This window comes from Eutrigla gurnardus, assembly GCF_963514095.1.
Source record: "Eutrigla gurnardus genome assembly, chromosome: 4".
In the NCBI taxonomy this organism is placed as follows: Eukaryota; Metazoa; Chordata; class Actinopteri; order Perciformes; family Triglidae; genus Eutrigla; species Eutrigla gurnardus.
This window is the reverse complement of record NC_139918.1, coordinates 12321352-12334331: the sequence shown is the minus strand read 5'-3', so window position 1 is coordinate 12334331 and position 12980 is coordinate 12321352. Positions and strand designations below refer to the sequence as shown.

The 12980-nt window shown below is 39.7% G+C and overlaps 1 protein-coding gene across 1 annotated transcript in view; it reads left to right on the top strand.

Moving 5' to 3' along the window:
* The window catches only part of LOC311012156 (vasoactive intestinal polypeptide receptor 2-like), a gene marked incomplete at its 5' end in the record, with an annotated part of 52304 nt that overhangs the window by 26157 nt on the left and 13167 nt on the right, over positions 1–12980 (top strand). Inside the window, 3 exons of the mRNA XM_084007493.1 lie at positions 3532–3645; positions 8264–8355; positions 11628–11725. Of these exons, the coding sequence (XP_083863619.1) occupies positions 3532–3645; positions 8264–8355; positions 11628–11725 (304 nt within the window). The remainder of the gene's footprint in view (positions 1–3531; positions 3646–8263; positions 8356–11627; positions 11726–12980) is intronic.

Here is a 12980-nt window from a genome sequence, read left to right as displayed (position 1 = left end):
CGACCCTGAAAAGTGCACAGCACTCAGTAAGCTTTCACTTTGTAGTGAATAAAGAATGAGAAAGACCAAAAACCAGAGAGAGGATTTCCCTCCAGATGTGTGCTGCTGTGCGTTTTGTTGGCTCTGATGTGTTTCTGTGAAAGCGAACAGAGACACTGAGCGGGTAGATATGCTTTTCTTCATGCACTGATGAGTTCCGATCTGTGTTTTTACCCCAAAGGCATCTGTTCTCCCGCGATGTCCCCTTTGTCCTCTCTTGCCCTCTCAGCGTCTCTGTTATGTCCACTCTTTTCCTTTTCTAATTGCCTTCTTCTTCCGTGTCCTTTCCCTCTTCTCAGATAGTTCAGTCCTTTTACAGGCATACGTCAAGAAAAGATTAAGCTTAAGTTCCTACATTAGGCACAAAACAGGAAATGTAAGACAGCTTGTGTCTTACATTTCTGGCATTCAGGTAGGAAAGAAGAAAAGAAGGAGGAAAGAGATAAAAATGAAGGAGGAAAGAAGTAAATAGGTACTGATGGAAAAAGAGAAAAGAAGGACATGAAAGAATAAAGAGGAAAGGATGAAAAGTAGAAAGGTCAGAAAAGTGAGGAAGAGAGGACAGAGAAACAGGGTGGAAAAATAAAATATATGAAAATGAAGTGGAAAGTAAATAAGAAGGGAGGAACAAGAAACAATGAAGAATACAAGGAAGGAAGGAAATAAAACAATGGTCATGACATATTTTGGGTGAATCTACAAAGTAACCTCTCCTAACTTACTTTAACTAATAAATTAACCATATTAATGCTCAGTTTTTACCGTCAACATGTTAACCATGATCTTGTTTCTGACCTTTAAACCAAATGATTTTGTTGCTTAAATGCACTCGTTTCATAAGATAAGCATTGCACAACATGAACCAGGTGGCATTGTGTGCGAGAAGGTTGACATGAGAAAATGCATGAAACGATCAGAATTATAGCCCGACTGATAAAGGATTTTGAAGGCCGATACCGATACAAATGTTTGTTGATTTAAAATTCCGATATTCCGATATATCGGCCAATATTTTTCTTTTTATTTCAGAAACGTGTAACAAAACATTAACAGATTTCCCTAACATTAGTTATTTGTAGTTATTTATGAGTATTCACTAAAATAATATGATAATGCAGTTTACAAATAAACTTGTTTATTTTATTGTCACAACGGAACAGAGGAACATCAAAATATATTACAAAATATAAGTTCTGATAAATAAAATGTATAAAAATACAAATTTAAGATATAAAACTTAAAGTCCTTTGAACAAAAACACAATAACAACAACAACAACAACCAAACACAAAGTCACCAGTATTAAAAGACTTGTTAAGCTTCATAAATATAACTTTGAACAAGTCTAGAGACAAATTCTGTTAAGTTCTATAAGTGTGTCTCGTCTGTTTTTATTTTATTTTAAAATTTTTCATTTATCGGCCATTATAAATGCTGATACCGATAGTTTGGAAAATGCCTAATATCGGCCGATAATATCGGCCCGCAGATAAATCGGTCGAGCTCTAATCAGAATCATACAATGTTTTTTTAGGAGACATTTTCACACCCAAATAGTAACTTTTGTGGTGATGCGCCTTGGTGCGATCGGGGTCTTAATCCTGGAAAACGTGTTTCTGTCCATTTATACATGATGTGTGTCGTCATTACAAACTTTTCAGAAACCTAAACACACCAGAGAAGATGCGGACGATGATGTCATCACCTCTCCGCAGTACAGAGTGTAACATGATAAAACCCTGTGGCCCTGGATAAACACCTGAAATGTGAGATTATATTTGTGTGCAGTTTGTATTCTTCAAAACACTACAAGAGCCAAAATGGAAGCTCCTCGACCCGACACTAATAGTTTCTTTTTCTAGCAGTTTTTTCGCCTTCATAGTCGGCTGCCTCTGTAGCGGGATGGCTGTGTTTCTTTAGCAGGGACGATGGAGATGAGGGCTACATTTTCCAACCACACTGTCTCCATTCATCTATCGCTAAAAAGCCCTGCTGACTGTTCAGTTTGCCATCAGCACTTTTGAACCCATTAAGGCTCACGCTGAAGAGCTGGAAGAGCTATTTTGGGAGGCAGTTTGTTTGTTTTGTTCCTGGAGGGCAGCTAAGAGTAAACATAAATTAGGGCCTCGCCTCCCTTGTATTCTGCGCTGATAGTGTCTAAATCCTCCTGTGCAATTTAGGGAAAAAGTTCCGCCAAATAAAATGCTTAATGAGGAGTCTAATTGTTTTAATTAGGATATAATTTCCTCTTCTTTTTATGTGTAATACCTGTAAATAAGCTGCTTGTGTTTCCAAATAGTTCATCCAGGTCTCTAGTAGAGATGTAGCCGAATACAAATACTTCATTTAGGCATGAACAGATGTGTGAACAGTGAATAACATCTGAATTTGTGCTGTTATATTTCTGAACATGCATCCACCCCGTGAAGTAAATTTCCTTTACATGCAATTCATTTGAGAATTTCCACAAATGTTTGCATCTCCGATCAGCCTCCTGTTTGTATCTAAATGTGACAACGCCTGTATACAAGTTTGTCTTGAATTAAGTATTTTTCTTTAACAAGCAGCTAAATGTTAGAGGCTCAGTGGGGCTGCAGCTGGACGACAGATTGGACTGGACAGCAAACATGGACTCTGTCCACAGGAAAGGACAGAGCTGTCTGTACTTCCTGAGAAGGCTAGGGTCCTTCAACATCTGTAAAAAAACTGCTGCGGATGTTCTACCAGTCTGTGGTGGCCAGCGTCCTCTTCTACGCTGTGGTTTGCTGGGGAGGAAGCAGCAAGAAGAGGGACGCTGCCCGACTGGACAGACTGGTGAGGAGAGCTGGCTCAGTGGTGGGCACAGAGCTGGACTCTCTGGTGACAGTGACAGAGAGAAGGACCCTGGACAAACTGCTGTCCATACTGGACAACACCCACCACCCTCTGCACAACACCTTCATCAGGCAGAGGAGTGTGTTCAGTGGTAGACTGCTGTCCCAATCCTCCTCCACCAACAGACTTAAGAACTCTTTCGTTGCCCTGGCCATCAGACTATACAACAGCTCTCAGTGATGGCAGGAGGCACAATAGACAATGGACACTTGGTCACTTTATAGTTGTAATATAGTTTATAGTTGTATAAAACATTTTATTTCTAGTCACTTTCTATTTTATATAGCTTTTGTATAGATTCTAATGTATGTTTAATGTATGTTCTATGTATGTTATTGCTACTGGATGCTTGAATTTCCTTCGGGATCAATAAAGTATCTATCTATCTATCTATCTATCTATCTATCTATCTATCTATCTATCTATCTATCTATCTATCTATCTAAAAAAAAGAGCACAACAGTGAACACATTGATAAGTAATGGCCAACAACACAGTGTTGACCTGCTATACTATGTTTTCCTAGCGTCGATCAGAGCGTGGCGTGAATGGACTCATCTTTAATTTATGTTTCTGTGTGAAAACGTACTGATGAAGCTACCTTTTGGTTTTTCACAGAGCCGGGATGCGAAGGAACGTGGGACAACATTGCATGTTGGGAGCGAACAGAGATCGGCGAGACGGTCACCATCCCCTGTCCTCGAGTCCTCAAGACTGTGTTCGGCAGAGATGGTGGGTTATCTATTCAAGCACTTATTTACCAATATCCATTTCTTTCTTTCTTTATTTTGTCATCTATTTATTCATTTGATTTTGTTTGTCTAGGGCCCGAGCACTGACAACGTCGTTTGGCGAAGGCCCTGTTGAAACTGTAGAACTATTTATTTATTATTTTCAGCTTTCAAAAAGGTTGATGAATAAAAAGCAGAAGCAAGCGGTCTCACAGCTGTAAACAGCCGATAGGAGCATATTCATGGACTACATCATATAACTGCACAGTTTGCTCGTGCATAATTGCGCCATTCACATTTATATTTGCACTATTTTCATGTTGTTTTATTTTCGTATTTATTTGTCACATGCTGCCTTTTAAAATTGCTTTTTTTGTATTATTGATCTATTTTATACTTTTAGATTTTTTTTAAATGGTTTGGCATTCTGTGGACAATGCAGAATTTAATTGTAAGGGAAACATGTTTCTTTCCTGTGCATGTGATAAGAAACACTTAATAGTCCTTAAATTGCTCTGGAAAGATGAAATTCAATGTCAACTGGGCAAATTACACCTGTGCCGATAAAGACCATGTTCTTCCCAACTCTCACTGGGAGAGGATGCTGGTGCTTTTGGCTGCTGGCGCTTCAACAAAATAACTACACACACTTCGGTTGACCAAACCTCTTAGTTAGGTTTAGGAATACGAACACTTCATTTCACAACAACACTTTGGGACATGCCTTGTGGAACACCTTCCTCCTGGGTGAAGGTCTTGTGTTGTTTGACTCGTCTGCCCTCCATTAGTAGTATTTCTAAATATGTAATACTACTGGCTCAGTCACTTGCATGTGTTTGAAATATGTATATACTACTAGATTGTAACTTGTGTAACTTACAACCTGCCATGGATGTGCACGTAAACATACTTGTCTCAATGAACAGTCCAAAGCCATACTAGCTTCTGTATTGTTGTAAAACTTCAAAATCCCTTCTCTTATCCCCCATGGATTTGGTATCAAAAATGACATTTATAATGAAATGATTGAGTTGTAGATCCTTTGAATGATAAAATTGTTTATTTACCCTAATTAAGGGTTCTCCAGTCAAAAGTCGTGTTGTGATATATGTTACAGTGAGTTGATAGTAAGGTTGACTATTTGAACTGATGGGGCTTTCTGTCCTCGTTTCGACCCTCACTCAACGCCTGTCAGATGGATTCCCTCCTGAATGCATTGGATTCTTTGCAGCCAGTGACCAGATGGCAGCGAGGATTTCCACTCGGACGGCGTGCTCTGATTTACATTGATGACTAAACATTATGTAAGCGCCCGGCGGCTTGCTCAGAGCCAGAACTCACTTTGATGCTACCCTCTCTGGGAAGGATCCAAATCCCCAAAAGTTACTGCGTATATATCTACAGAAATATTAACGTTTATATATTTTGAACAAGTCTGCAGGAATCTCAACACCTGGGGCCAAATGCACAAACGACTAAAACACAGAAATATACATCGATATTTTCATCTGAATTATAAAGCACCAAACAGAACAAAAATTCACACAGGACACAAACAGCAGTCTCCTGGGTGAAAGTCTTGTTTTTGACACGTCCACAACTCTGACCTCCTACATACGTTTAAAAAATGTAACTTGATAGCCATAACCTTATCTGGTAATTGTTTCATTTAGGAGCATCAAACTCTTTTCATCAATAACAGAAAAAATGCTTGCAGAAAGAAAGCACCAACCATTATACAATGAAGCTGCATCAATGTGTAGATTTATATTTGGGTCAGACGATGTTGCGGCTCCGTCAAAGCTCACCTGCATGTAAATCAGTGTGAGCCATTAAAAGGTTCTCCCAGCGTCAGCTGTGTTTACCCTGCTGAGTCGCTGAGCAGGGTTTGTTAAGTGAGTGGCGAGGCAGAAGTGTGGTGAGGTTACTTCCAGTCAGTGAGCAAGAGAAGCTTTTTACAGTGCATTCTGGGAATTTCCATGAGAGATGAACTTCCAGTGCATGCCGTGATTTTAGCACTGGAACAAGCCGGAAGATGTCCCTCAGGAGTTCACTGGACATGACGCTCATTTCAGCTTCACGTTACCATGATGTGGTTTGAGTTACAGTCCGCGCTGCTTGAGTGTTTTATATAGGGTCCATGCAAACATTCAGGATACATGATATCTCCATAATACTGTGAAATATCCCAAAGGACTCACAACACTAATAATTATTTTATCGTTACTGCATTAACACGACACAACTTCAAACCCAGATTAGTCTTTTCTCTTCTGCTTCTTGTCTTATCTCAGACATCACTTATTTAAATAACATGATGGGGATGGTTGCATTCATTTCACGTTTTAGTTCATGTGTCCAAACAACCCCGTCTCCTACAAAATTATGTTCCCATTCAGCTCAACTGCACGTTTCCAGAAAATACAAAATTTCACAATTAGGTTTAAGGCTACAAAACAACCATGTCAATTTCGTAAAAAACATGGTTTGGCTTAGAATAACTATGTTATTGAAACAAAAAATGCAGCAAAACTACTTGGTTCACACAGGACATAAACAGCAGTCTCCTGGGTGAAAGTCCTGTGCTTTTGACCTCCTCCCTACACGCTTGAAACAAATTTATGATACGTCAAGAGCAAATGTAATCCACAACAAAATAACTTGTAATTGACCATGCAGTTTTTTATGTGTTGGAATGTATGTGAAATCAAATTATTTCACATGATGTGATCAACCATCATGTGATCATCAAGCAGATGATTGATTTGTGTGTGTGTGTGTGTGTGTGTGTGTGTGTGTGTGTGTGTGTGTGTGTGTGTGTGTGTGTCAAACCTTTGAAGTTGCCAATCCAATTCATGGGATTTTATGACAAAACCACAATATAAATAAAAAAACACTATTCAAAAGAAAGACGCATCATTGTTTTATCATTCTAAACAAAAGGAAAGGAAGTAAGGCATGAGGCCCTGGAGCTTTTGATCACATCACATGGTCTTCATTCACTGGTGTTTGTAGCACAGTATAAATACAAGGTGCTCCCTTTGCAAATACTTCAAAAATATACACTATAGCCTCAGGAGAAAACGCAACAACTCACACTGTGACTCATGCTATTGTTTGAGTATGTGCCTGCAGTCAACGCACTGACTTACACACTTATTGTGTAATCACCTGAAACTAACAACACGGGTGGGGAGAAGAGACAATTGCAATCCCAAAGCAGTGAGCGGAGGGTGCAATTACGAATCCCACAGCTTTTCTTGGCAACAACTGATTGGCGAGGGCCCTGAACAAAGCTGGTTACTGGTAGCTCGCCTGTGCATTCACGCCCAGCCAATCCTACTGCTTGAATGCTACACACTGCGACTTGCCAATAAAAGCAGTGGGATTCCCAATAATGTGGGCGGAGGGGTATTCGGTTGGTTGCAATGTGCAGCCTCACCACTAGATGCCAGTAAATCCTACACACTGGTCCTTTTAATGTGCTAAGTGTGCAGGTCATGAAATCGTCACGGAATGCAATCTGATGTTTTCATGTACAGGGACACAAGTTGTCAGTTTTTTTCATGTCGTCCCGGATTTTCGGGGACAGTCCCCGATTTGGCCGACCTGTCCCCGGTTAAAGCTGTCCCCGAAAATGTCCCCGATTTGAATGGGAGAGAAAAAAAGTTGCGCACCAACGCAAACTCCAGTTATTACGGTAGCCAGTAAAAAGTTGCGCGCCGACGTTAAAGTCAGTTGTCTGCACTGTGGTTCTTCATATGTGCACCATCAAATGTGTTCTTGTTTTCTCCATAAAGCTTGTGAACTGAAAAAAAAAAAATCATCAGCTAAATAATAAATAAGTTGAATAAGATAAGAATCTGTTTTGTTGTTTTTGTTTCATCTGTGGTTTTTACAGCTCTAATGTTAATTGCTGCAGACTGCTTTTACATATTAAAATTAACATGTAATTGCCCCTGTTATTTATTTCATAATGATAACATTGGAATTTTGACCACCGCGCTGGAAATGTCCCCGATTTTCATTTCAGAAATCTGGTCACCTTATTATAAGGAACATTTTTCATGGTGGAATTAAACAGATCCATGACTATGCAACATCAGCTAGTGAAGTAGTTTTAACTGTGAGTATTATTGCGAAAGACATAGTATTAAATGTGATAAATCGTGTTTTTGATGGGTTTCCTCAACCTAACTTAGTGTTTTTTGTTTTTTTTTATATGTAAACCAAAACTGTTTGTAGTTATTTCAAGCCCACCCATGTTTCCTAAACCTACCTTTTGTCAATTACAAAAAAAAAAATTACAATTACATTATTACAATTCTTGTCACTCAGCACGAATCCCATAGAATAACCTTCATAACTGTTTCACAAACTTCCACGAGAACACATCTGATATTCCCCAAAGTAAAAAAACACTTTTTTTACATATGAAAACCTTCTACTTCTTCTTCTATGTCTCCTTTAAATGTTTCACCCAGCACTCATGTCCCTACCAACCTGTAAAGCAAAGCATCTGTGTTTGAAAGTGTTCTTTCTGCAGGAAACACAAGTGGATAAAAACTTTCAGTTGGATAAGAATGGAGATACTTTGCTAATCTCTTTGTCTTTCACAGGTAACATCAGCAGGAACTGCACGTCAGCGGGATGGTCGGACGTTTTCCCAAACATCACCAGTGTGTGTGGCTCGGACACCAGCCAGGACAAGGTAGAATAAAAACGTCTGCTTCACTGTCTGTCGTTGCTTAACTGTCACCTGAACACTGATGGATTGTGAGTGTGCAGCAGGGAAAAGAGCTGCAACATAACGTGGACCATTAGCGACCTGCAAATGACGACGCCTGCAGGGGTCGGCTGTTAATTAACACGTGAAACACTGTGTCTTTAAAAAGGTCAATATATAACAGGAGTGTGATACATGCTTCAATGTGTGCTCCGTAGCCTGGATTTTGCATTATTTAATGAAAAAACCAAACACTGCCATCACTGGGAGCAATTTAGTTTTAAGTGGTGTAATTTGTGCATCCCAGAATGCCTGTATAATAGCAGGCATTCAGCCTGGCTGGACGTTTTCAGTTCTGCACTTTCATTGACACATTTAAAAAAAGGCTGATCGACGGAAATCTTAAAAAAAAAAAAAGTTTGTTACAAATGTTGAACACTTTATAATTATACAAATAATTATTTGCAATTGAAGTTAATTAATGACCATGTCTCCTCTTCTCAAAGTCAAAACATTGTCACATCTGTTTAATCATTTAATGCTTTCCCGTGAAACGTGTTCATATATGCAGCCTGTTTTCACTGCAGAGGCCTCAATCAATGCAGCTTGGTCAGGGCTGCTTGTCGTCTGACACCGACGCTCATTTAGCCTGCGAACATTTGTATGTGATGCACCCACCTGCTGCATTATGGGAAAAAGTAACTGACATAGTGTCAAGAGAGAGATAGTCCATATAAGGCCTGAGGTAGGGGAGAAGGGATGGATGATTCAAACAAACACAGGACTTTCATGCAGGAGACCGCTGTTCGTGTCCCGTGTGAAACTAAAAGTAAAGTTGACATTTTGTCACGTCAGTCATTCGTAACGTGACTGTCTAGAGGCCAAGTTAACATCAACCACACTCTTTTCCTAAACCTGAGTGGTTTTGTTGCCTAAATCTGAACTTCCTGTGAAGTTGGAAGTTTATTTTGAAAAGACACTACACATAAAACTGACACGTGCAAAAGTGATGCGAGAGGGGAATGTAGAGCGTCATAGTTTGAATCTTTGGAGCTTTGACTGAGCTACATTATCTGATGCACTAGAGAACATGTTGCGGGCGAGTTAGCCAACCTTGGGTTGTCTTCATTAAATCAGACTTACGGGGGTCGTTGCAGACACTCCTGCAGAGATCTGCTCTCTAATGAGTTCACCTTTCTATATCATTACAATGATATTTGGTGGCAGAACAGATTTTGCATTCATTTATTTACATTTTATAAATTGTTACAGGTGTGATTGCTGTAATACGATTCCTGTCAATGCTCCTCATTCAAACATGACAGGAACGCGTAAAATATTCAATAGCTGACTGTAAAAAAATGTGCTCAGACAAAGTGGAGTGTGTGTGAGCAGAGCAGTACGCTTTGATTTTCTCAGCAAGAAAAAAAAAGAGGAAATCAAACACAAAACACCTTTTTTTCCTGAGGAAGCAAGATAACAGGACACATACGCACACACACTTTGTTTCTGTTTCTAACAGGAAATTAAATTCTGTTCTTCAGCTCTACCTGCCAGAAAGTTTTCTGTTTTTTGGTCATCATATCTTAGGGGACTTCCCAAGTCTCTTATTTGATATTATTTCCTCGATCCTCGCTTCAACCAAGTTCCGGGTCACTTTTGGCATCATTTATACTAATAAAGCATGTACTACTACTGATAGACATCCTGATTTATTGTACTATACTAATAAATCATGTCCAGTGTTCAGCAGACATTTTAATCATAATATAATTGAATATTCAATTCACAATCAGAATATCAGCAAATACAGATGCAAATTCCAAATAAATGATATAAATGCATTCTACAGAATGCAGGTTGTTCTTCATGTGCAGATGGTGGTTGAACAGGTGATGGACTGCTGATTAGTAGAGTCCAAATGTGTGGACACCAACTCCATCAAAACGGTCTCTACAGCTGTTAGATCCAGCTGTGATCAGCTACCACTGTCATCAAAAACAGACGGTCTCTCCACGAATCCCCACCGGAGGAACTAAGACACAAGTGAGGGAAACCTGGATGCAATGAAAGAGACTTGGGATGCAGCCTCAGTATTTATGTAACAGGAAGTGACACGAGAGTTTGGATCCAAGTCACACCGAACGCTGAAGACATGACGTATATATTTTTACTGGTCTCAGTTTGAATCATGTTAAGGAACAAAACTAAATAAAATGCTTGATTAGATTAAATTCAGGCTATGCAACTAATTAATTAGGTTCTTTACAAAACATCATGGATTGGATTAAAATGTCGATGAAATTGAAAAACAAAAGAAGCAATCAAAGTAGTTCACTACCAGCAGTCTCCTGGTGAAGGTCCTGTGGTTATGACCCGTCCTTTCGCTGGTAACGTAATCCACAGGGCACAAGTCTGTTTTTAGGAATGCAGGCTGGTATAATGCTGTACCAGAGAGCAACAGAAACATCCAACAAATAACATGTTCGCAAATATTTGATCGCCTCTGCATTTTATTGTGATCTTACTGAGGAGATCCACCAGATTTTACAGCTCATTCTTGGTATATAGCAAAAACATCAAACAATGATATTATTCATCACATCTTCTTATTGTGTCCTGGTTTGTGTTTTTCTTGTAAAAGTACACCAGTTTTTTGTGTCTTTGTCCTCACCTGATAGACATCCTGTGACTTCCTGTCTGCAGCTTCCTCCTCTTCACTTGTTTGGCTTGGTTTGCGTCACTCAGTTGTGCTGCCCTGACTCTCTCTCTCCTCTCTATTCACCTCGGCCTAAATCTCTGAGCTTCCCTGGTTCTGATTTCAGCAAATGTTGCCAGATTGGCATTGTTTTCATCATATTGCTGATAATTTTAATTAAAAGTCCCTCGCTTCCTTTTGCTGTCTGTCATCTTAGTTTTCCAAGGGCCGTCTTTAATATTGATCCACAAGCTGTGCAATTTGAAAGCATTCCACAAAATGAACAACATGCTAAACTGATGATGGTTTTGAAAACTCCTAAGGTATCAAAATGGAAAGGGTTTATCCTCTGTGGAGCAGGAATGTTCTCATTTCTCTGCATCTGCAATTTAGAGTTCCTAATGTGCAGGAGCAACATTTGACTGATGGTGGCGCTACAGGGGTGGACGGTAGTTCACCAAACTGATCATAATTCATCAGATGTGACCTGTTTCTACGAGTTCCTGACGCTGTCATGATTCAAATAACATATCAGCATGTGCTCTGTGTGTCTCTGCAGCTGGTCTTCTACGTGGTCGTGCAGACGTTGTACACTCTGGGTCACAGTCTGTCTTTGATCGCCCTCACCACAGGGAGCGCCATCCTCTGTCTGTTCCGGTAAGACCAAGTATGACAGCATCATCACATGAAACAAAGCGTCTGTCGCGGGTCTTCAAGGTAGAAAATCATCTTGTGATGGGATCAGAGCAGCCACAACAGGGGTCAAAGGGCGAAGGGTCACTTCTTAGGACCAAACTCGACCTTGATTTTGATCTCAACTACAAATCTGTACAGTTTCGTGACTGAATGTTTCAAAATTTGTCCACAGAGAGAAATATAAACACGGGGCAACTCACACAGACATGATGAAGAAACTGCAAAAAAATAGAAATACTTTGCTTTGAGTGGTATGTTTTGTTGGGGAACTATCAGGAGCAGATTCAGTTATTAATAGATAATTTTTAATATAAATAGAATAATTGATATTAATAGGGGCACCACCCTGAAATCAGGAAAAAGATAACCAAGCCTATACTCAGTCTCATATAAAGGGGTTTGTACTCAAATGCCAATAATTAATAACTATTAGCATACGAGTAAGAACAGTTGAAGGATTTGTGAATTATTTGCAGAGAAGAGGTTGATATCATTCATTCTTATACAATATTAAACACATCAGTATGTTTAAAAGGGGTTTATTAACAATTAACAAATAAACATACACTAAGTCTACGTGGCCTATCTAACATTATACAAGTGTTTGTCCATCTGGGTGTGTGTGTGTGTGTGAGTGTGTTACAAGATGGCGTCTGGGTGTCGCCCAGTCAGCCATGTGGAGTGGGGGTGTTCTTTGTGGGAGGCCGTGTGGTCCTGCCTGGAGAACAGGTTTCTATATATGTGTATAATTAGTGTACAATATGTAGAGCCATTAGGAAAGTTGGGTTAGTGAGCATGCAAACTGTCTGTTCTAGAACAACTGAACTAAGGTTATGCACTTAACTCAATAATACATGAAATAGAAAATCACTTGGAAACATTAATGTCATTACATTCAGTTTCTCTACTAAGCTAAGCCCAGATTGTTACCAGTCCTTGACGAAGGGTTGGTTGTTCCTCTGAAGAAAGGTTGCTGTCTTCAGGTTCCTGTGAGGAAAGTTGCTGTCATTGGAGTTGATGAGATTCCAACTTGGTCTGGTAGGAAGCCAACTTCCACTGCAGTTGACCAATCAGAATGGAATCTTGAGTTCACAGGCAGATGGGGGAGGGGGAAAGACCGCTTTTGGAGGTGCGTGGCTGTGTTTCCACACAGAGGACGCTCCATTCCGAATGTTCAGAAACAATTCAATCTGCATCTTTTAATTGTTTCATAGAC